The 23,120-nt window shown below is 44.0% G+C and overlaps 1 protein-coding gene and 1 pseudogene across 2 annotated transcripts in view; both read right to left on the bottom strand.

The window, feature by feature from the left end:
* Positions 1-520: 520 nt before the first annotated feature.
* LOC101607440 lies at positions 521-1,850 on the bottom strand (annotated as a pseudogene).
* Positions 1,851-5,128: 3,278 nt separating this feature from the next.
* Positions 5,129-23,120, bottom strand: part of Adamtsl1 (ADAMTS like 1) — a 403,127-nt gene continuing 385,135 nt past the window's right edge. For both annotated transcript variants that reach the window (XM_045150329.1, XM_004658427.2), the window contains exons 25-29: positions 22,041-22,221; positions 18,924-19,131; positions 10,303-10,412; positions 9,102-9,322; positions 5,129-7,634 (exon numbers count right to left, since the gene is read on the bottom strand). In XM_045150329.1, coding sequence (XP_045006264.1) covers positions 7,528-7,634; positions 9,102-9,322; positions 10,303-10,412; positions 18,924-19,131; positions 22,041-22,221 — 827 coding nt within the window. In that variant the 3' untranslated portion in view covers positions 5,129-7,527. The remainder of the gene's footprint in view (positions 7,635-9,101; positions 9,323-10,302; positions 10,413-18,923; positions 19,132-22,040; positions 22,222-23,120) is intronic.

The raw sequence follows: 23,120 nt of genomic DNA, 5'->3' as shown, positions 1-23,120 counted from the left end.
TTAACTTCTGTTTACATATATATAAACCATATCTTTAGGAGCAGTCTGGGAAATGCTTGGTTGAAGATGAATTTTGCCTTCGGAAAACACAGAGGTGAGTGACAGCTGTATATTGTGTTATCAGAGGCGTGACGCATGTGGTTGATTGGGACCAGGTGCTTCAGAGAAGCCATCTTGAGTGAAGCTATAAACTTCTAGTTGACAAGTAAGGTGACAGCCCGGCTCTTGTTAGCAAAATATTGGTTGCCAACGTCGGCCTTCTGGCTTACAAATGTCAACAAAGCAACTGAAAACCATGGGGTGCTATGGATCAAAGCTGAGGGGTAGCCAAAAATACTATGTGACATGCTCATTTAGGAACATCTCTATCTGGTCATGGACAGGAAGGGTGGGTGAGAGGAAGCAGAGGAAGATTTGAGGTTGAGTTGGAGGACTGGTAGAATCTGTGATGTATTCACTTCTTCACAATTTACCCCTTCAAGGATATCTATACACGCTGGTGTTTTCTTTTTTTTTTTCTTTATTTATGCTTCATATTTACTGCCTGCTTCACCTTGTCTTCCTGGAATGTTTTTTCCCATCACCCTTTTCTTCTGAGGTTCCTAAGAGATCCATTTCTTCCATGTTTCCAATTCTTCCTACCTGCGAGGAATCACGAAAGAAGCCAAGCCACTGTCCCAAGATCACCCAGCATTGATGTGGGCTGCCTGTGCCCTGTCCTTTGACTTTATGGCTCCTCCAGTGACCCAGAAGGCCTTCCTTTTCCCCAAAGCAGAGGTCACAGATGGGGCAACAGTAGATTTTCTGCTTCCAGTGGGTCTGTTGGTGGTTGACCAGCTGGGAGAATGACCTAAAGGACTTGCCACAATAGAAGCAGTGGTTGGGTTGCTCTATGAAGTGGGTCTTCTGGTGGCTGGAGAGATGGATTTTCTTGCTAAAAGTCAAGGGACAATGGGAACAAGAGAAGACTTTGAACCTTGAATGCTTCACTGGAGAGTTGGATCCAAGAAGTTCTATTGTTAGCTGTCTGGGTCCTAGTCCTAGAACCCTTGATTTTAAATATAGGTTCCTTGGTCCTGGCAACTGATGCCTGGTTCGTATCCACAAGTTCCTGGATGGACTCTTGGCACGGGAGGATAGGTGCCTGGAATCCAGCTGCTATATCTGTACTCTTCCTATGTTTCTGGTGTCCAGCCACTGGCTTGTGATTCTGGTGTATCTTCTGATGGCGCTTGACCTCAGACTGGTCCCGGAAGCACTTTCCACACATGGGGCATGAATGAGGCCTATAGCCCATATGTACACGTTGGTGACGGCTCAATCCAGAAGCATCACAATAGGTCTTGTCACAGAGTGTGCAACAGAAAGGCCTTTCCCTACAATGCAGGCACCTGTGGTAAGTGATAGCCTTGGAACTCCAAAATAACTTCCCACACTGGTTGCAGCTATTAGCCCACTTAGAGCTGTGAACAAGCTGGTGTCTATGGAGGTGGGAGCTCTTACTGAAACACCTGCCACAGGTGTGACAGAAAAAAGGTGGCCCAGCTTGTGACACTGTCCTATCCATAGCCCCAGGTGGAACAGAGTGTGGGATCTGGCCTGCCCCTCTGCAAGTAAGGGAGATCTTATCACGACTCCCCTTACATCTCAGATTATGACCTCGTTCTTGATGTTTCTCCTTCTTGCCTCCTGAAAGCAGACCTGTTGTGTTTGAGAGAGAGAGATCTATTTTCCTCTGTCCCCTCTCTTCTTGCTCGAACTTGGTGATCAGATCCACAGATGCCAAGTTCTTGAAGGTTTCTGACATAACATCCTTATAAAGGGCCTTCTGATTGGCATCCAGACATTCCCATTCTTCCTGGGTAAAATTTACTGCCTCATCCTCAAAGGTGACTGGCATCTTGAGCTCCAGGCTTGAAGTTTCAGATGTGATGGCTGAATCTGCCTCTTCCTGCGGACAGCCACTTCCTCCAGGTGCTGTACCCTTGCACTCGGAAGGTTGAGGCAGGACGAGCTCGGTAGGCAGCCATCCTCCGCTACAGTGCGAGTTCGAGGCTAGCTTGGTCTCCGTGAGACCTCGTTATCTGAGGAGGAAAATCCCGAGGTGATGTCCCCAAACACCCGCCAGGTTGTAGGAAGTGCCCCTGCGAGGCCATACCCGGGTGCGGCAGCGTGCGCTTCCCGAGCCTCCGGCCGTCCTGGGGCTCCTCCCCCCGCCGCGCGCCCGCGCCTCCCGGACGCTGGTGTTTTCTTAACTCTCACTGAATGACTTGGGCAGATACCTTTTCTGTTTAACTTACACCCATTTCATATTGAGTCTGAATCATGAAGTTTAAAAAATTATTTATTTATTTATTTATTTATTTATTTATTTATTTATTTATTTATTTAAGAGAGAGAGAGAGAGAGAGAGAGAGAGAGAGAGAGAGAGAGAGAGAGAAAGAGAAAGACAAAGAGAGAGAGAGAGGGAGAGAGAAAGACAGAGAATGGGTGGACCAGGGCATCCAACCTCTGCAAATGAACTCTAGATGTATGTACCACCTTGTGCATCTGGCTTTATGTGGTTACTGCGGATTCAAACCAGGTTCCTTAGGCTTCATAGGCAAGCAGCTTAACCACTAAGCCATCTCTCCAGCCCTTGAATCATGAAGTTTTAACTCACAGCTGGATTACTGAGCAAAATGAGGTGTATAGAGAGGCAAAAGACAGTGGGGTTGTGCTTTGCTTCCTCATTCATCCTTCTGTGGGTAAAGTCACATAACAAGTTTATTTTTGTTGGATTATTTCCCAACAGCTCTATCCCTTTCTCTACCTCACATTTTCCTTATCCGTTGTGGATGATTTTGACTGCTTTTAGGAGTCCTACAGACAGATTATTGAAACACAACTTGTCTCAAGGTAGATGAGAACCATTAATGAAGCTGGCTTATGTTCTCAAAGTTTATTTGCAGGATAAAGAAGGAATATATCATGTTGTTTGAGAAATTCTACTTGGCAAGTGAGATGTCATTAATTTGAGCTTTACTTATATATTTGCTCCTGAGTGACTACTGTACATGTTGCAGAAATGCAAAGGAAATGGTAGTTATGTCTACATTTGAGTATGTTGAACTGGGACTAGGATAGTCATTGAGACAAAGATAACATTTGTCATTCTGGAGTGTATAAAGCTCTTCCAGCACACCCAAGTAATTGCAAGGTGGGTGCAGTCACCCACCTGCCACCCCAGTGCCCAGAGAGTCAGAGACAGGGGATCCCCAGAGCAACTGGCTAGTTAGTCTAGCCGCATTCACAAGCTTGGGGTTTAAGTTAGAGATTTTGCCCCAGCTAATAAAGTGGAGGATACCTGACATCAACCTTTGGCTTCTGCATGTACACACATGTTCATCTGAATGTGCCCACACATGTACACACACACACAATTGTAACATTTGGCCTGAGTAGTACTTCTCAACATTTACTATTTTTTGGTAAACCTATGAGTTAGCTATGTTGACTGATCTGCTTTTTTTTTTTTTTTTTGTCCAAGACAGATAACTTGGAACTTGGTTCATTAATGTCTCCCTTATTTATTCTATTGTAGTGCCAAGCTTTACTGAGTGGTTCTCTTCTCAATGAAAAATGAAAACACAAAGGGAGTCTTTCCTAAGTGACAATGGGAAGTACTATGCAGCACCATAATTGTGTCATCTTGTCTTTCTTCTCCCTGCCAGTCCAGGGTAGTTTGCCTGATGGAAGTAGCAATTAACACTAAGTGCTTTGGTATATGTTAGCACTCTTACATTTTTCAACACAAATTAATATCCTTCTCAATACCTTCCCCTGTGAAGTATCCTGTCTTAAGACATGAGGCAACTCAAGCATTTGTGGGTTTTGGTTAATGTTGGCCATTCTGACCTTATTGGTCCTACAGATTTTCTGGGTTAATTTAGTTAGTCTTGGATACTTAAGTGAATAAGCAGGGACTTTAGAACAAGGAGTTGTGACTCCAAGGGTTGCTTATAGTCCAAATTCCAAGCGTTTATACTGTGGTCAATGGCATCTTGGTAGGGATCTTTTGTTTCCCCTTTGAGGTCTGTGATTGGAGCCGGATGATTTTTTTGTATGTTCTGTTTGAGTCCTTCTCAACACTCAAGCCTTTTTGCGTTGTTTCTTTGGCATTTGTGACTTCTTACTAGCATGGGGCTGCTTTAGGATGTTAGTTGCTGGTATTGTATTTATAGTTCTAGCAGTAGATTTTTTTTCAAAATAAAACCTAGAATTTCTTAGAAAAGAATTAGAATTTCAAGAAGAAATGTCAGGTGTGTCTTCACACTTGTCAGTGGGAATGTGACATGCTGCATGTTCCCAGGGAACAGGCTGGAGCCTGGCTGTCAGGTGGGTACACTCTGGTGTAGTTGTTACACAGGCTTTCACTAGAACCTGTGTGGAAAGAACTCTACAAATGTGCTTCCACCCCCCTTTACTGCACTTCAATTTCTACTAAATCCTTTAAAAAATAGGGATCTGTAAAACAAAATAATTGATTTTAGGACAGGAGAAACCAATACCTCCTATAAATGTTGCTGTCATCTTCTACCAACCACAAAGCAGCAGCTAGAGTGGTGTGTGTGTGGTCACGTGCATGCACAGGGTGGTCATATATATACTCACCATGGTCGTCACAGAGTTGTGTGAGAATTAGTTGTAGTGGACTACAAAGGTTAGCATCCATTCAAAATATACCACCAAAATTTTACCATGTAGCTATCATACTGTGTACACCTCTGCTGGAGTCTGCACATAGCTCAAGAGATGCCTTTGCTTGCTACTGTTTCCTGAAGGCATTGTGGATTTCATCTTCTCCCCATGCAGGGCTGAAAGTGAGATGATTGGTATCTCTTTGCTTGCACTCAGCCTAAATATATCCATAGCCATCACTGTAACTCCTCAAGGCCTGTTTAAAGAACTGGTCTTTTGGGGCATGGATCCTCAGTTTCCCATGCACAGATGAAAACTACAACTTGCCCATTTCAGTCAGAAACACATAACTGGCTGGAAATTACCCAATTAATGGGGACTTTTCTCTTGCCCCTTGCAAAAAAACATGAAGGGAAGGATAGGCTTAAGAGAGACACTGACAACAAGATTTAAATAAATAAGCTGTATTATCTGTACAAAAAAATATAAATACAGTTTTGTGTTTTAGAGGAGGAAGGGCCTCCTTCCACATTATCCAGCAGCCCTGATAATTTGTGGTACTGCTGAGTCACAATTCACAGAACAAATATTAAATGTACATTCAGCTCATGCAAAGAGCACACTGCTTTCCACCCCAAACCTAGGCTCTCCAACTTGCTTTGAAAATGATTTCCAACTCTACAGTCTGGCCTCTTGCAGAGCTGGAAGATGTCTGCTTTTTTTTTAGGAAATGCAAATACTGACCACCAATTGTTAATGGCTATTGAATTAATCAACTATATTAGTATTATGAAATTTGTCTTCACCATCCCATGTTAAAATATTGTCACAAAGGAATAGATTCTATTGCCCCCATAGCCTGTGTTAGCTTTTACAATGTATTCTGTATACAGTGAACAATGGATCAGAGTTAAACATCAGCTTCTATTAATAATAGGAAGAATACAATTATCACCACTGAGTTTATAAGAACACAGTTGCAGAAGTTAATAAAAAAATCCCCAAATATTTTTTTTCTGGATGACAATGTACAATTATTAATATTGCACTTTTTTATACAAGAAATACTAATAAATATTCACAAAAGATATACATAGAAACATTCTCTTTTATTTTAAATAAACATTACACTGATTTTTAGTAACAAAATTTCTTAGAACCTATTTTTGTGATGAGGAAGAGATCCACCTTAATTGTCCATAGCTCGCCTAGAGTGGACACTGATTAAATATTATCTTCCTCCCAAATTTTACTTCCAGGCTGACTGGAAATTGCAGCCCTGATGTCAGTGGAGGTCGTGGGGTGAGGGCATTTCATGAGTGTGTTTGTGAGGGGTGCGTTCTCTGAGGAATAAATGGCTTTGCAGCTCACTCTACTGAACGGGCTGCTCAAGGGAGGAAGCGAATGTTACTTGTCAAAAGCTGCTCTGCTGAGTGAGCAATTTGCCTCTTGCATGTGCTGCAACCTTCTCCCTAGCTGATGCATGTTGCCAAACCACAGTGCTGTTTGTCTGCCTAGTGGTCCAGTCACCCAGCCTGATGTCCTAATTGCCAGAAGTGTGTAACATGTGTGTCAGGAGGATGGGTTGAAAAGCCTCCGGGCACTGTCTTTAGCTATGTTTTGGTTTTGCAATAGCTCCTCCTCACCCCATCTGCACCTGCTGTAGAAATATGATGTACAAAGCAGCTCTCTGCTGCAGGAAGGACCCACAGACCCTAGAGGTGGTGGCTGGACAGTCAGGACAAACTGGGCATGCACACACTCACTGTCCAACTGTGTTCCCTGACCAGCTCAGGTATGAAGGGTTGCTACAACCCAGTGGATGCTCCCTGGCAAGCTGATTGGTTAATGGAGTTTGACCAACGAATCCCAGACCCGAGCCCTAAGTAGAGCATCAAAGGCCATTCTGCTAAAAAGCCTGGCCCACTTGTGCTCAGAGTCCCCTTTGCCCACAGCAGCAGTCAGCTCAGGGCTGGAGGAGCCTTGGCAACAACACGGAGCCGCCAGGGGCAGATACTGACCCCTTGTTGGGTTTGCCACACTGCAGACCAGGTACTCAGATCCTGTGGGGACTGGGGACCCTTCCTTAGTCCTGCGACTGGGCGTGTCTGTGACATTACAACAAGGGCAGGCTTAGCTTGCTCTGGATATGGCCCCTCCGTTGATCCTACAGGGGCATACCCGTGCCCGGGACTCAGGCATGCCCACGTGAGCCTCATGTGACCTAAAGCCCCTTCCACTGAAGAGCACACACAAGCTTCCTTCGCTTTCCTCCCTCCTTCACCCTTGGCATCGTGGTGTGCCTTTGGCCCTACTCTGCCTCATTTAGGGCTGCCTAATCGTAGCTGAGTTCCCTTCCGTGACCCCTCCACAAGAGCTGAAATCTGGGCAGGCTGGCGGGCTGTCTGTCTGTCTGTCTTACTGTGGCGTCCCCCATGTCCTTAAGACCACTGAGGTGAGAGGAGAGGAACAACACAACTGGTTGGCCCATGTCTGCCCCGACACTTCCAACCTTCTAGCTCCTTGCTGTCCTAGAGGCTCTGGCCGCCTCTCCCTGTCTCTGAGACCCAGGCTGGGAGGGAGCCTGCTCTGCAAGGGAGCTGCTGCGGGCTCCGTGGCCTGCTCTGCAACCTCCTTCAGACATTCGTCCTTGTCCCTTCCCAACACTGTCCTCTAGCTAACTGACAGAGAAAACGCTGCTGGGATCCTTAGGAACATGGGTGTGGGTGGACATGGGTGTGTGGGGAGGGGCAAATAAATAAATAGGAAGAAAGCATAAGTTCTGTCCAAGGTGGTTGGGTGAGTCCTTTGTGTGGCCAGGGTAGAGCTCTGCCCTGTGCCCTCTCTTCACGCTTTGCCACAAGTTCCACAGCAGCGAGATTTGAACTGGCTGAGTTGGCAGAGTTTCAGCTGTTTCACCTTCTCGCAGTACCGGGTGGTGTCTCTGCACTCGGCTGGGAAGGCAGGAGGGTAGGGAGGGGACAGAAAGGACACGTGAAACAGAGGCTATCTGAGGCAGTTGCTGCTGTGCAGCCCAGGCACTTGGCTGTCTGTCTGTCTGCTGGGGTCTACCTTAGGCACTGCTCCCCAGTCTCTTGGGGTGGGGGGCATCCCTCACCATGGCAGAGCTTGGCCATTTGTAGCCGGGGCTGCCAGTGGCATTGGTTTCTCCAGCTTGTGGTTGTTTAGTGGAATGATGGGAGCCTATTTCTGGGCCCTCTGCTTTTTTGATAGCTGCCTCAGCTTCAGGATGGTACCTGTAGTCTCCCTCCTTTTGGGATCATCTCACCTTGTTTGCTTTTCCCAGAATGGCAGAATTTTACCCCACATGAGGGAGCATGCAAGCAGGGCCCTGGTTGGAGGCCTCCATCCCCAGACACTTGGACCTTAATTTCTCTGTTACACTTTGTCTTCTCTAACCAGGCCACTAGTCCTTCAGTCTGCTACGCCTCACACACCCTGGCATTCCCGTTCAGTATTGGTGCAGCAACTTTTTAAACATTAGGGCAGGTTGTATCTGCTAAGTGTCTTAACTCCTTCAACTGTGAGCTGGTACTGTAAGTGTAGTGACCCTCTGACACAAACACTGGTCAGTATTTCACCAGAGTCCAAAGACCATCCATTGCCCAGTGTGTCAAAAAGAATGGGCCATGTGCCTACACGGCATGCCTTGATGTCAGGAACCTATTGCTTAGTATGGGGGGCGGGTGGAGAATTGTACTTCTACACTTGCTTTTTTAAATTTTCTATTCTTTGCTCAAGATGTTTGTTCTTCCTTGTGGGGAAATGCCTTCCATTTGGGTTTTGGATTTAGAGGAAGAGAAACTAGCTCCCTAGTTTAGTTATGTCAGTGTGGGGCTGAGAGGCCCTGGCCCTGAGGCAGGAGAGAGTGAAGTGAGTATCAGATCCCGAGGGTGTGGGCTCCTGCTGTGTTCCAGCGGACACCCAGGGGTGAGGGAGCAGGAAGGTCAGCAGGTCCTTGTTCGAAGTACAGTGGAGCAGTGCTGGGTGCAGACAGGGCGGAGTGGGAGGCATTCCGCAAGCTCGTTCAGTGCCAACAGTGCCTGGCCTATGAGCCATGCTTCATCAGCCCCTGGGGGCAGCAGCCAGTTTGACTGCATATGAGCTGGAGGCCGCTTTTATCCCGCACTCGCCCAATAGCCTTTGGATCTCTCAGAGCCACGATGGAGACAGTGGAAGACCCTGGAGCATACCCTGCCATCTTTTTGGCCTGAACATGTGTACACATGTCCTTCCATACTCTCATGCATACCAGTGAGAATGCTCAACTCTGGCCCCAGCTCATAATCCTCGGGGAGCCCGAGCCAGTGCTCTGTGCTCAGGCTCAGTCCCAGGGATAGCCCTCTGTACCCGGTGCCCTGTGGGGAATTTGCAGAATGTTCTTTGGGATTGGAACGTACTGTTTTCACACGGAGTGATGTTGCAGCGCTGCCAGTTGGCGGGCCGGGGCCCCCAGGAGCACAGGTGCTCGGGCACAGCCTTGTTGGTGCGGACGTGCACACACTCCACCCGTCGGGACTGGAAGCCGTAGTTGCCACATGTGGCTGTGCACAGGGTCCACAGGCTGACCCTCCAGTGTACACTGCAGGCCTCGGACCAGCAGTTTTGCGTGCTCACAGGCCTGCAGAAGGAGAGTGGCAGGATTAAGGCCCATCTCTGTGGGAATACGACCAGGAAGGCGGTTGTGAAAAGAGTACTACAAACCCAGCCATGGAGGCAATTCCTTATGAACATCCTCTGTTGCTACACTGAGCTTGGACCTCTGCCCCATTTCTTTTTTTTTTTTTAATTTTTTTTGTTCATTTTTTATTTATTTATTTGAGAGCGACAGACATAGAGAGAAAGACAGATAGAGGGAGAGAGAGAGAGAATGGGTGCGCCAGGGCTTCCAGCCACTGCAAACGAACTCCAGATGCGTGTGCCCCCTTGTGCATCTGGCTAACGTGGGACCTGGGGAACCAAGCCTCGAACCGGGGTCCTTAGGCTTCATAGGCAAGCGTTTAACCGCTAAGCCATCTCTCCAGCCCTCTGCCCCATTTCTTAATGGCCATGCATCTTAAGGGTGACCACTTCCCTTAACTGGGCATCCATTTGCTCTTTTCTACAGTCTTCCATAGCTGGGCCCTACTCAGTATGAAGGTTAGAAAAAGTAAAACTTGAGGTCCAAGGTGGGGGTGAAGAACTCTCTTCCCAGGGGGACATCTAGAAGGAGGCATAATAGGGGTTGAGGCCCAGAGACTTTGGGCTTTATGTTGGCCTAACTTCTGGAGAGAAGACATCAAGAAGGAGGAGCTTATAAAGCCGTTGGCCTCTGGTGGCCTCCTCCTCTGCTCACATAGAATTAGTGCAGGTCCTGTGTGGAGTCAGGCCTTCTCCATGGAACAACACTTATGTGTGCTTCATCTCCAGGAAAGGAAAGCCCAGCCTGGTCCATTCAGTAAGCACAAGGGCACTACTCATAGGAGCCCGGAGGCTTAGGGTGAGGTGAGGGGGATGGCCAGGACCCCTTCTTGGAGGTTGGAGGAGAAACATTCTCTTCACCATTTCTCTGTACGCTGTTGATTCAGGGGCTGGGGAGAAGAAAACTAGGCTTTATCTTACCTGGGAAGGGCACTGCACTGCTCTGATGGTAAGGTGATGCCATCTCGGGTCTGGCAGAAGACTTGTCTGTGTTGCACGGCCAGGTGAGGTCCTATACAAGGTCCATTGCACTGGGAAGCAGAAAAGAGAGACATATATCATATTACCCGAGCCAGAAGTGGAAGCGGCAATATTCGGGCCACACAGGAAGCAGAATCCTTATGCAGGGTCTGGTTAGATGTCCCCAGAACTTCATCTGTCCTTGGGCCAACTAGCAGGCATTCACTGACATGTTTCCTTTATGGCACAATGGGTCAGTTAGCTCTGCTATGGTCTGTGGACATTGTGTTAGCAAATGGCTAGGGAAGTACAGATCAAACCTGAGGAGGATGATCCCTTTCCAGACTAACCATATGAGAGCTACGTTACCATACGCAAGGAAGATAGTGGTAAATGCTAAGAGCTGAAGCCCTCTCAATAAACCCTTCTACCTTCAATTAATTTGAGTTCATATCAGCCATATACAAAGCTGCATGTATACAGCTCTATTTCTTGCCATACTTTAAAGTGATGAAAAATTATCTTTTATTCATTATGTATGAAGGATTTTAAAATTATGAATTTAAAATATTTTTATTTATTTGAGAGAGAGAGAGAGAGAAAGAGAGAGGTAATGTGTACAATGAGGCTGCAAATGAACTCCAGACACATGCACCACATTGTGCGTCTGGCTTTACATGGTAGGTAAGTGGGTTTGCTCTGAGACTAGGAGTTAGCCCAAAGTAGAGGCATATTCATTTTTTTTATAATTCTTTTTTTAAAAAATTTTATTAACATTTTCCATGATTATAAAATATATCCCATGGTAATTCCCTCCCTCCCCACCCCCACACATTCCCATTTGAAATTCCATTCTCCATCATATTACCTCCCCATTACAATCATTGTAATTACATATATACAATATCAACCTATTAAGTATCCTTCTCCTTTCCTTTCTCTACCCTTTATGTCTCCTTTTTACCTTACTGGCCTCTGCTACTAAGTATTGTCCTTCTCACACAGAAGCCCAATCATCTGTAGCTCGGATCCACATATGAGGGAGAACATGTAGTGCTTGGCTTTCTGGGCCTGGGTTACCTCACTTAGTATAATACTTTCCAGGTCCATCCATTTTCCTGCAAATTTCATAACTTCATTTTTCTTTACCTCTGAGTAGAACTCCATTGTATAAATGTGCCACATCTTCATTATCCACTCATCTGTTGAGGGACATCTAGGCTGGTTCCATTTCCCAGCTATTATAGATTGAGCAGCAATAAACATGGTTGAGCACGTACTTCTAAGGAAATGAGATGAGTCCTTTGGATAGAGAGGCATATTCATTTTTGAGACAGATTATTATGTACCCCAGGCTGGTCTTGAACTTGCTATGTATGACCTTGAACTTCAGATCCTCATATCTCTACCTCTTGAGTGCTGGGATTACAAGCATGAACTACCATACCTGGTTTATGTGATACTGGGGACTGAACCTTGGGCTCTGTGATTGCTAGGCAAGCACTCTACCTAATGAGTGCTATCTCTAGCTCTGAAAATTTAAGGACTTCTATGAGCAGAGGCTTTGGCCTGTGTATGGCTTTTGAGTGTCTTTATTTCCCAGATCCTCACATTAACATCTCCTTGGAACTGCGTCCCATTGTCTCCATCCACAGTCTCAGTTATCTGCAGGTCTGTGATACCCTAAGGGCTTCCTTGGGAGTACCTGCCATCCTCTGCAGATGATGACCAGGCTGCACTGGGAGAGGTAAGTGAAAATATTGTGAAATTTCCCATATTATAAAAGTGCCTTTTGTCTTAAACTGGGTATTTGGTTATTGTAGACCATTGACTATTTTCCAGAGTACTTAGAAGGTTAGTTCAGCTGGTTTCTGGCTTTTTTTTTTTTTTTTTTGGTGTTTCCATGGAAGAAGAAGGATTGAAGCTTCCTGGACTTCATTTTTACTGATGTCCCTCAGGAACAAGTGAGAAATCTTGAAGGAGTAACACATGCTCAATATTTCCTCTAGTTTTATTTATACCCACAGTTACTGCTGGTTTGACTTTAACAGTGACTGCCACACAGAAATTTCCCTTTTTAGGGTGGTCCGTGATGACCTGTCAGTCAAATTCCAGTGGACTCTGGCCCATTCTTCTTCTTTATCTTGTTCATTCTTTCAGATGAATTTTGATCCTTCTATGTGGTAAAAGCTTATTATCTCTGAAGATTTTCTCCAAGATTTTTTTAAAAGTCATTAGGTTATCTTCTTTCCATTCTCTTCCTACATTTGAATTAGGATTCTAGTCTTATGTCTTCATATCATGATTTCTTCCCCCAAGGTGATGCCACTCTTGATTCTTAGCCACAACTTGTATACTGATGATTTTCACTCTGATACTAGCTAGCAAAGCTTTATTTTAAGTTACACATTTATGCATTTGTTTAATGAGCATTTCCATTTGACTGTTTCGTAAGCATCTAGTATTAGACACATCCAAAAATGTCACTGTGCCAGTCCACACAGTTTTGTATTCCTGCCCAGTTGACAGAAGCCAGAGTCCCTTTTGCCATTTTAGCTTTTCCCTCTCCCATCTGATACCCAGAGAGTTCTGAGTCCATGCGAACTGCCTTTCCATGTGTCTCACCAGTGTTACTGCCCAGTGCATGCATTCTAGTCATAACTGCTCACTAAATGGGGTTTCTTTCCCCACAATGTGGTCACTTTCCAATTCAGCCACTACGATCCTGACAGAATCATCTTTGACCATGCTACTCCTGCACGTAAATCTTTTCAAAGGAATTCCTGCCTAATGTATGCAGAGAGAAGTCTGAGTTCTTCCTGGATTCCTTGCTATTTGGCTGCCTGGTTTTTGCTCTTGCTTTTGGTGGTGGCTTTTATCTCTCTGTCTCTGTCTCTCTGTCTCTGTCTCTCTGTCTCTCTCTCTCTCTTTTTTGCTATTATGGAACTTCCCCTGGATCTGTAAGCCAGACATAAATTCCATTCCTCCCATAAACTGCCTGGTTTGGAAGTCCGTCCCAGCAACATGAAGCTGACTATGACAGTCTTTGTTCAGTTCACACTCTCTGAAAATGTACTAGGTATAATTACATTTAATTAATTGAAAATCAAAATTAATCATTACAACTATCCTTCAGAAATAAGAAATACCTTCCAAGATTAGCAAACATAGAGGGAATTCCTAATAAAAGATGCTTAAGGGAGTCTTAATTCCTGAAATCATAAATCCCATTAGAAGAGAAGATACAGTACTAGAGAGATGGCTTAGTGGTTAAGGCATTTTCCTGCGAAGCCTAAGGACCCAGGTTCAATTCCCCAGTATACATGTAAGCCAGATGCGCAAGGTGGCACATGTGTCTGGAGTTCGTTTACAGTGGCTAGAGGCCCTGGTGTTCCCATTCTCTTTATCAAATAAATAATAAATAAAATTAAAAAAGAAGAGCAGATATGTAAAAGAGAAATAAAAAGAATCAAGCATCTAACAACAAACTATAAGACCACCAAAATGAATAAGAGAAGACACTGGATATTCAAAACAACTAGGAAAGACTTACAATGACCAAAGTAAATCCTTACCTATCAATAATAACTTTGAATGTAAATAGACTAAATTATCCAATTGAAAGACACAGATTGGATGAAAGGATTAAAAAAAGAACAAACAACATGCTGCTTAAAATGAGCTCATTTTACAAGGTAATACACAGACTTGAAGGTGAAAGGATAGACAATGATACTCCAAGCAAGTGAACACAAGCAATAGTAGCTACCCATGGTGAAACAGACTTTAAGAGAAAAACTGTAAGAAGGGACAAAGGTGGTCACTGTAGAATGATCAGGTTAGCAGAAAGATAAAAGGATTGTAACTCTACATGTACCTAACGTGATAGCACCCAATTTTATGAAATAGACACTGCCAGACTAAAGGGTGAGGTAGGCACTGAAATAGTAATAGTGGAGCATTTCAGCCCACTTTTACCAGTGAACAGATGATCAGGACAAACATACCAGCAAAGAAACATAAGAGCTAAACTATAATAGAGATCAAACAATCTTAACATTAAAAAAGTCCCCCCTTCAATAGTTGCGGGATACATATATTCTTTTCATCTGTGCACAGAACTTTCTCTAGAACAGACAATATATTAGTCTCAACAAATTAAAAAAATTGAAATTATTTACTGTATCTTATCACAAAGGAATCAAACCAGAAGTTAACAACAAAAGAAACTTAAGAAATTATATAAATACATGGAGCCTGAACACACTTTTGAATGAAATGTGGGGTCACTGAGGAGGTCAAAAGGAAATTATAAGATTTCTTAAAACAAATGAAAATGGAAGCACTATGTACTAATACAGTGTTATGAGGGAATGTTATGGAAATGAGTGTCCATATCAAAAAAGAGATTTCAAATAAACACCCTAATGATATATTTTGAGGAGTTAACAAAACAAGGAGAAACCAAGCCCCAAATTAGAAGGAAAAATGAAATGCCAAGGATATAAATGGAAACTCACAAAAGATAAATGAAACAAAGTTGCTTCTTTGAAAAGAAAACCAAAATTAACATACCGCTAGCTGAAATAACCATGAAAAAAAGAGAGCAGACCCAAATCAGTCAAACTAGAGCTAAAGAAGGAAACATTACAACTGATACTACATAAATCCAAAGAACAGTTTAGGGATTATGAAAACTTATATGTGAACAAACTGGAGGAGAAATGGAGAAATTTTTGGACACAAATTACCTACCAAAACTTAACCACGATGACACAGACTGAATCAGTAATATCCCAGTAAAGGCTCATCACTTGGATGGCTACATTACTCGGTTGTAATTGAGATGGAAGGAACCCTTCTTTCTAAGCTCATTCTGTGAGGCCGGTATTACCCTGCTCTCCAATCAGACAAGCACACAATAGTAAAATCTCATAGACCAATATCTCTGATGAACATAAATGTAAAAATTCTCAACAACATAATGACAACATTGTAAAGCACATTAAAAGATCATTCATGGGCTGGAGAGATGGCTTAGCGGTTAAGCGCTTGCCTGTGAAGCCTAAGGACCCCGGTTCGAGGCTTGGTTCCCCAGGTCCCACGTTAGCCAGATGCACAAGGGGGCACACGCGTCTGGAGTTCGTTTGCAGAGGCTGGAAGCCCTGGCACGCCCATTCTCTCTCTTTCCTTCTATCTGTCTTTCTCTCTGTGTCTGTCGCTCTCAAATAAATAAATAAATAATTTAAAAATAATAATAATAAAAAGATCATTCACTATGATTCAATTGGTTTTGTCCTAGAGATGCCAGAGTGGTTCAAATAAGCAAATCAATGTTTATAATATATACATCAATAGAATGAAGGATAAAATTTATATGTTCATGTCAATAGGGGAAGATAAAGTACTTGATCAAATTCAGCATCCCTTTATGATAAAAGCCCTGAAAAAATTAGGCTTAGAAGGATTGCCTCCAAAGAATAAGGGCTATATATGACAAATCTGTAACCATTAAGTTAGTCAGTTGGATGGATAGTCAGCTATCTATCACTGTGACAAAGTATCAGAGATAAGCAAATATATGGAGGAAAGGTTTATTTTGGCTCAAAAATTTTGAGGTTTCAGGTCATGGTCAACTGACTCAGTTGTTTCTGGGAATGTTTTGAGGTGAACACCATGGTGGGATACTGGGGGTAGAACAAAGCTGCTCACCCCATGGTAGGCAAGAGGGAAAAGAATATAGACAGGCATCAGTACTCAATATTGCCTTCAAAGTCATGTCTCCATCGATCCACTTTCTTCCACTAGGCCCCATCTGCAAAGGTTCCACTACCTCCCACTAGCCCAGTAATAGGGTGGTAACCAGATCATTAACATATGAGCCTCTTGGAGACATTGCAGATCCAAGCTATAGCAAATCATATTGAATGGGAAAAAGTTGAAACAATTTTCCCTTAGACCAAGAATATGACAGGAGTATCCACTTTCACTGTTAGTATTTAATAGAGCACTAGAAATTGTAGTCAGAGAAATTGGCCAAGAGAAAGACATACAAATAGGAAGGAAGGGAGTCAAATTATACCTGTTTGTTTGCATATTATGTGATTTTATACATAGGAAACCCAAAGACTTCAGCAAAAGACTATTATAGCTGATCAATGAATCCAGTAGAAGGATACAAAATTGGTGTGCAAAATAAGTAGCTTCACTATACACCAATAATGAATTAAGTGAGTGATGTCATCTACAATAGCTACAAATAAACAAGAAACCCTGGAGGAAATTTAACTAAGGAAGTAAAAGACCTCTAGAATGAAAATTGTAAAACACTGAAGAAATTGAATAATAATGCAATAGCCAACAAAATACTAATGACATTCTTCAGAACTGGGAAAAAAATCCTAAAACTTATATACAAGTGCATGAGCACACATAGACTCCACATAACCAAAGAAATAAGGAACTGACAATAAGAACAAAGCTGGAGGTATCACAGTACGTATTTCAAACTTACTACAGGTCCACCATAATTAAAACAGCATGGCATTTGCATACAAACAGATACACTGGCCAACCAATGGAACGGGATATAAATCCCAAAAATGTGTAGACCTGTGTATCCACAGCCAGTTGGTTTTCTACACACCTGCAAGAAATATACATTGGATAAAACAAGCCTCTTCTACAAATGGCATTGGGAAAAACCAGATGAAAAGATTGAAACTTGATTCCGTTACTGTGACAGAGATAAATATACAGGGGAAAGATTTATTCCAGCTCGTAATTTCTGCAGTTTCAGATTCTGGTCAGCTGACTCAGTTGTTTCTGGGTCTGTATCAAGGTGTACATCTTGTACAAAAATCAACTGAAATATGGATGAATGGCTTTAGTGTAAGACCCAAACCCTGAAGCAACTAGAGGAGACCAGAGGGGAAATACTTGAAGACCCTGGTACTGACAATGATTTCCTGGACAGTATTCCAGAAATGTAGGAAACAAGAGAAAACATTGATAACTGGGATTGCATTGCACTGTACAGCTTCTGCATAGCAAAAGAAACTATCTGAAGAGCGAGAAGACAACCTCCAGAATGAAAGCATCTTCTAACCATTTGAGGGCTAATAGTCAAGACATAAAAAAACGCTTCAAAAAACCCGGTGTACAAGTGATTCAAGTAAAGCTGGCAAGTGAATATTGGGATAGACACTTTTCACAAGAAGATGTGCAAACCAAAAATCTATGATGAGAGATCATCTTACACTTGTTAGAATGACTACTGTCAAAAATAAATTCTGGCAAGGATATGGAGAAAAAGAATTCATATACCAATATTAACATAAGTTTGAAAAGTCATTATGGAAAGCAGTTTAGAAGCTTCTCAATACTTCAGGAAGAGTTCCTCTGGGAACTATGACAAGTTCAACATCCCAGACTGTAATTTGGATCTAAAGGAGACCTATCAGGTAAGAGGGAGAGGATCCCTCCCTGTAGGGAACTTAAGTCACACACATTAGGCCCCTGGAAATAAGGGAAGGCTTAATAAGTGTCTTGGCCAATTTAGTTTCAATTCACTGCAAATACAAATGGCTTATGAGTTGTAAGTGAACTCTATGGCTGATAACATTTGATCTACATTAGAGTGGACACCATATGTTAATCTGATATGTTTCTTCAAAGTTCATACTTTGGGCTAGGAGTGGAGAAATATGAGTGCAGTAATGTAGACAGCCAATTCCAACAAGTTTGAAATTCCTGACTGTCTTAAAACATTCTAAAAACTAAGACCAATCAAAATAGTTACTCTGTCAATTTGCACTGGCCCCAGACACACCAAGACTGGATACTTCCACCTGAATGTTGGGTACTCACTACACTACCTGAACATCAGTCTGACAGGTAGCTCTTACACGGCAAATTCCAAGGAGGTTTTTTTTTTTTTTTTTTTTGTTTTTTTGAGGTTGGGTCTTGTTCTAGCCCTGTCTGACCTGGAATTCACTTTGTACACTCAGGGTGGCCTTAAACTCATGGCAATCCTCCTACCTCTGCCTTCCAAGTGCTGGTATTAAAGGTGTGTGCCACCACACCTGACCCAAGGAGGTTCTGAACACAGTCTTTGGGAGGAAACATTATATGCAATGAAATCATCCCACCTGAACCTCCACATCTGGTTATCTTTGGTGTCAACAGCACTGTAAAAAGGCAGAGGGTGTCCACGGGCCACATGGTGAGTTAGGAACATGAGCATGATGGATGGTTTTTTTCTACTAGAGGTCTTATGTTCCTGGACTGGGCAAATCCTAGGCCTCTAGTAACTCAAGGTCTTCACTGTTTTCTCTCCCACCTGGCCCAGGTAAGATGAGAGCAGAGTGGTGACCACATTCCCCTTGGCAACTGTGCCATGGTATGGTGTCTGTTACAGAAGTAGACCCTAAACTCAGGCTTTAGGAATGAAACTTGGAGTTAGTGACGGCGGGGACTGTGAGTGGCCTTTTGTCAGAGAGGGTGTAGGATTTTACTCCCTACTCTGGCAAGGTTTCGCCTGTAGATTTGCTTTCCAAATACAAACCTCTCTGACTCCTCACCTGGCCCCAGCTGGAGAAGGCCCACTCTACACACAACTGCTGGTTACAGGCCTGGGTGTCCACAGGCCGCTTGGCAAGTTGGGTGCACATGTCATTGGACACAGGGCTGGAGATCCCAGAGGCTTTCAGCTTCTGACAGGTCACCCGGCGGGTCTGGACACCTCCACCACAGCTCCGCGTACAGGCAGACCAGGAAGTCACCATCCACCTGAGGAGAGGAAGCAGTATGAGGACAGGCCCAGGGTCTGGTAAGATCTGTTCAAAGAAGCCTTGCACATCCCTCTTCTACATAGCTGCTAACTGGAGGGCCAGCTTCCAAGTGGCTATTCAAAAAAATTTCAAAAAAAGTGCAAGATGTGCATGTCAAATCTCTAGAACTTGGGAATGTTACCTTGTTTGTAAAAATAAATAAAAAAAAATAAAAGCCTTTGGTTTTGGGATAATCCCGTCCTTGTCTCTTTGGTGCTGGGATCGTGGGTAGGTGCCATAGTTAGGGTTTGGGATGAGATGAGGTAGGAAGGTCCTAGATGCCCTTGTCAGAGAAAGACAGAGGGAGACTTACATACGCTGGGGAGGAGGGGCAGTGTGACCGGGAACAGGCGCTGCCGTTAAGCAGCCACAAGCCAGGAATGCTCCGAGGCTCTGCAAGGTGGAGGTGCCAAAGCGAGGATTCCCCGCTCGAGCCTTGGCTTGCAGACACCTTGAGTTTTTGACTTCTGGCCTTCAAAATGGTGAGAGATTCCACTTTTGTTGTTTTAAGGTACTGTTTGGGCTAATTTGTTATTGCAGCCCCAGGAAACTGACACAACAGGGCCACTGGCCAGAAGGACTATTTTGAGGGTTGTTTATTTTAGCTGCCCCCAAAGTGGTGAGGATGCTCTAGGGACAGTCCTTTAGTTAATAACGCCACACTGCAGTTCTGATGCCTCCTAGCATGGCAGAGCTGGCCACTTTTCCAGAAAAGTTGGGCCCAAACTTGTTAGGTCAGAGCCTTGTCGGGCTCTGCTCACCATCACCCTCCTCCCACTTGATCCATTTAACCTTTGCATGCATGTACAGTTCATTCCAGAGTTCTGGGCCAATTTTCATGAGTCAGTTTCTAAGTCTTGTGTATCCTGTGTGGTTACTTATATAAGGTGAGATGGACCAAAATTCTCCAAAATGGGCTCTTCACATAGAGCCACACTGTGAAATCCTTGGTCCATATTCAAACATCAGGATGTTTGCATGTGTGCATCAGAGTCAGGAGAGAGTTTGGGGAAAATGATGAGAAGAAATAATAATGCTTTTTAGCAATTCCATGCAATCTAGGAACTAACCCACTGGTTTTACTGTCTGGGTGGGGGAGTAGAATTATCTAACACGAAATGGTTGGAAAATCTACCTGGGTCAAAGCAAGCTTTCCTAGTTTTAGTTAGAAAGAAGGCCAGGGAAGCACTTGTGTGTTTGTGCACAAAAAAGGATGCCAATGTATTCCCCAAAGCCTGGCAGGAACATTAGTCAAAGGTAAGCCTGAGGTCACATCCTGGCTAAGTGGCACTACATCTGGATTTCAAGAGAGGTGTGCAGTGGGGAGGGTAGTGAATTTCTCCTGCATCAGGATCTGTGATTTATTTAGTTTTGTGGCAATTCTCTGCTCCTCTGGCCCAGAGAGAAATGACTGTGCACAGATTTCTAGCTCACAGAAGCAGGCCACTTAGGAAAAAGGCATGAGGTGTTTTCAAACCTCTGGAGACATTGAAACCAAAGAAGAGATGGCCATTATTATTTCATTTGCAGAAGTAAATTTGGTTGATTAACTCTGACCATCACCAAATCAAATCAAAAAGTTTCTGGCATGTTAAAGATCTCTTCTTCATTTCATGCAGCTTGGCAAGGGCAGGCTTCCAGCCCCTCATATCCCTGGTGAATGTCAGGCCTGCATTTCAATCAACTTCTATTTCTAAATATACATTTCAGTGATGTTTTCAGGAGCTGGGGCGGGGGTTTTGAGAAAGATGAGGTATGGGCTATGTTACCATTCAGGAAGGGTATAAAGGGACATTAATCATTCCCGTGGAAACCTTCCCGTCAGCAAGTCAAACTGCTGATATTAATGAGTATGTTTCATATTTCATGGAGTCTCTCCTGGTTTCAGCTGCTCCCTATGACTCAGCTGGCAAAACACAAAGCAGTTGCCTGAGCAGTGTAGGAAAGTCATACAGATAGGTCAAAAAGGGGCATTTCAGGGCTGAGCCAAGTCCTCCCAGGCACAGAGCGCCATGCTGGTGCCAACTCCAAGCCTACTCATTATCCTTTGCTACTGCCTGAAGATTGAGGGCCAGGGGCTCAGTGGGATTCATTGTTTCTCAAAGCATGGGGAACATGCAAAAGATAGGCTGTGGGTGTCGTTCCAGTGCCACAAATGTGGAGAATATATATACAAAGTTAAGGCAGTTATAGAAAATCTTGGAGGTTCAGGGATGGAGAGATGGCTCAGTGGTTAAGGTACTTGTCTGTGAAGCTAAGTGACCCAGCTTCGACCCCCCAGGACCCACATAAGCCAGATGCACAAGAGGGTGCACGCATCTGGAGTTCATTTGCAGTGGCTGGAGGCCCTGGTAAGCCCATTGTCTCTCTCTCTCTTCCTCATTATATATCTCTCAAATAAATAAGTAAATATAATAAAAAAGGAAAACAGAGGTTCAGTCCATCTTTAGTGAGATGAGACCATTTTTAGAAAAGAAGATAAGGTTTAAATCAAAGTACTGACCAGCAGAGCCATTTGAAGTTAGATCCAAAGAAAAGTGTTGGGGCAGAGTGCAGTAATCCTTGTTCCTCAGCATTTCAGGGGAAAATACTTTGAAAGCAGAGAGCCCAACAAGTCAGGATGGGAGGTATTTCTGGCCCAGGCCTGGGATACACTTGCTTTCTGAGGCCAGGTGCCCATTAGCTGGTGAATGATGTGAGAAGGAGCAGAACTGAGAGAGTTGGCTCACACAAAGGACATTCCTAGATGGTGGAGGGCACCACTGGGAAGGAACAGCTCTTTGCATTCCATCTCCCCCTGCGTGGTGCTAGACAAGGGCTGGCCTTCACTTAGGCCAAGAGTCGGGGCCTGTTCAGGGCCACACTCACCGAGAAGGGCAGTCTCTCCGGTTACAGGCAACGGGCTGCACAGCAGGGCGAGGCTTTCCTGTACAGTGGTCAGGGTTAACCTCGGTGTTGTTCAGCAAGCACCTCAGGCGGGGCTGATGAACTCCCCTGTTACCACAAGATGCTGAGCAGGCCACCATTCTGTCCACAGACCACCAGTAATCTGTTATAGGAGGAGTACAGGGAGACAGCATTACTGCTTACTCTGTTCCTTCCAGGCAGGGCAAGGGGGTGGGAATGGCCTGGTTTGTGACTTGAGAGAGTATTATAAATGAACCTCTGCCTATGCATGGCAATGTTCCTCACCTACTTGGGCAAGCCCTATGGTCCCCTGATGCCTCAGCTTGCTCCTCAGAAACTGAGTGCAGTACTCCTCACCTCATGGAGTGATGTGAGGACTGGGTATGATGAAAGTAAAGGTCCTACCCCGGTGCCTGGCAAACAGAGTATTCCATTACCTGTCATAATGCTTATTACATTTAAACATACTTGCTGAAGTACATTTTTTTCTTACTGGTTCACCAGAAAGTGACTTTATTTTTCTATAGAGAGGTATAAATATATCAAAGATACTTAATCATTTAAAAGTATGGACTTGCATTGGATTTTATACATTTTCTAATGAAAAAAAATTACCTCAAACCCAGCCTATCCAGAGACAAGGATGTCGATGAAATAGACAATTTGTTTGTTTTTTCTACTTGGGAATCTGGGACCCACTAGGAGGAAAGGTTTGTGTTTGCAGTGTTCCTGTGTTACCAACAATGCCTAAAGGCACTGGATTCTAGATTTCAGCAGAGATAGGCCGTTGGCAAGAAAATGGGACATTGCTCTCCTGTCTGGAAAGCCAAGTGCCAGGGGAGGATGTTAAAGAAGAAAACTCAGGAAAGTCTCCTTCTTTTCATGAAGCATTGGCAAAAACCACCTTTACCTTTCCATAGAATCCTCTATTTCAGACTATATTCCAGAGCACTTTGCTTTTTTTAAAAAACAAAGCACAAGAGCACAGGTAACTGAGAGAAAGCTCGGCAGCCTCCCACAGTTTCTGGAAAAAGGCCAGTT

The sequence above is a fragment of the Jaculus jaculus genome, chromosome 1 (assembly GCF_020740685.1).
Source record: "Jaculus jaculus isolate mJacJac1 chromosome 1, mJacJac1.mat.Y.cur, whole genome shotgun sequence".
NCBI classification, from domain to species: Eukaryota; Metazoa; Chordata; class Mammalia; order Rodentia; family Dipodidae; genus Jaculus; species Jaculus jaculus.
Note: the sequence above shows the minus strand (reverse complement) of the source record. Positions and strands in the feature narration are given on the sequence as shown.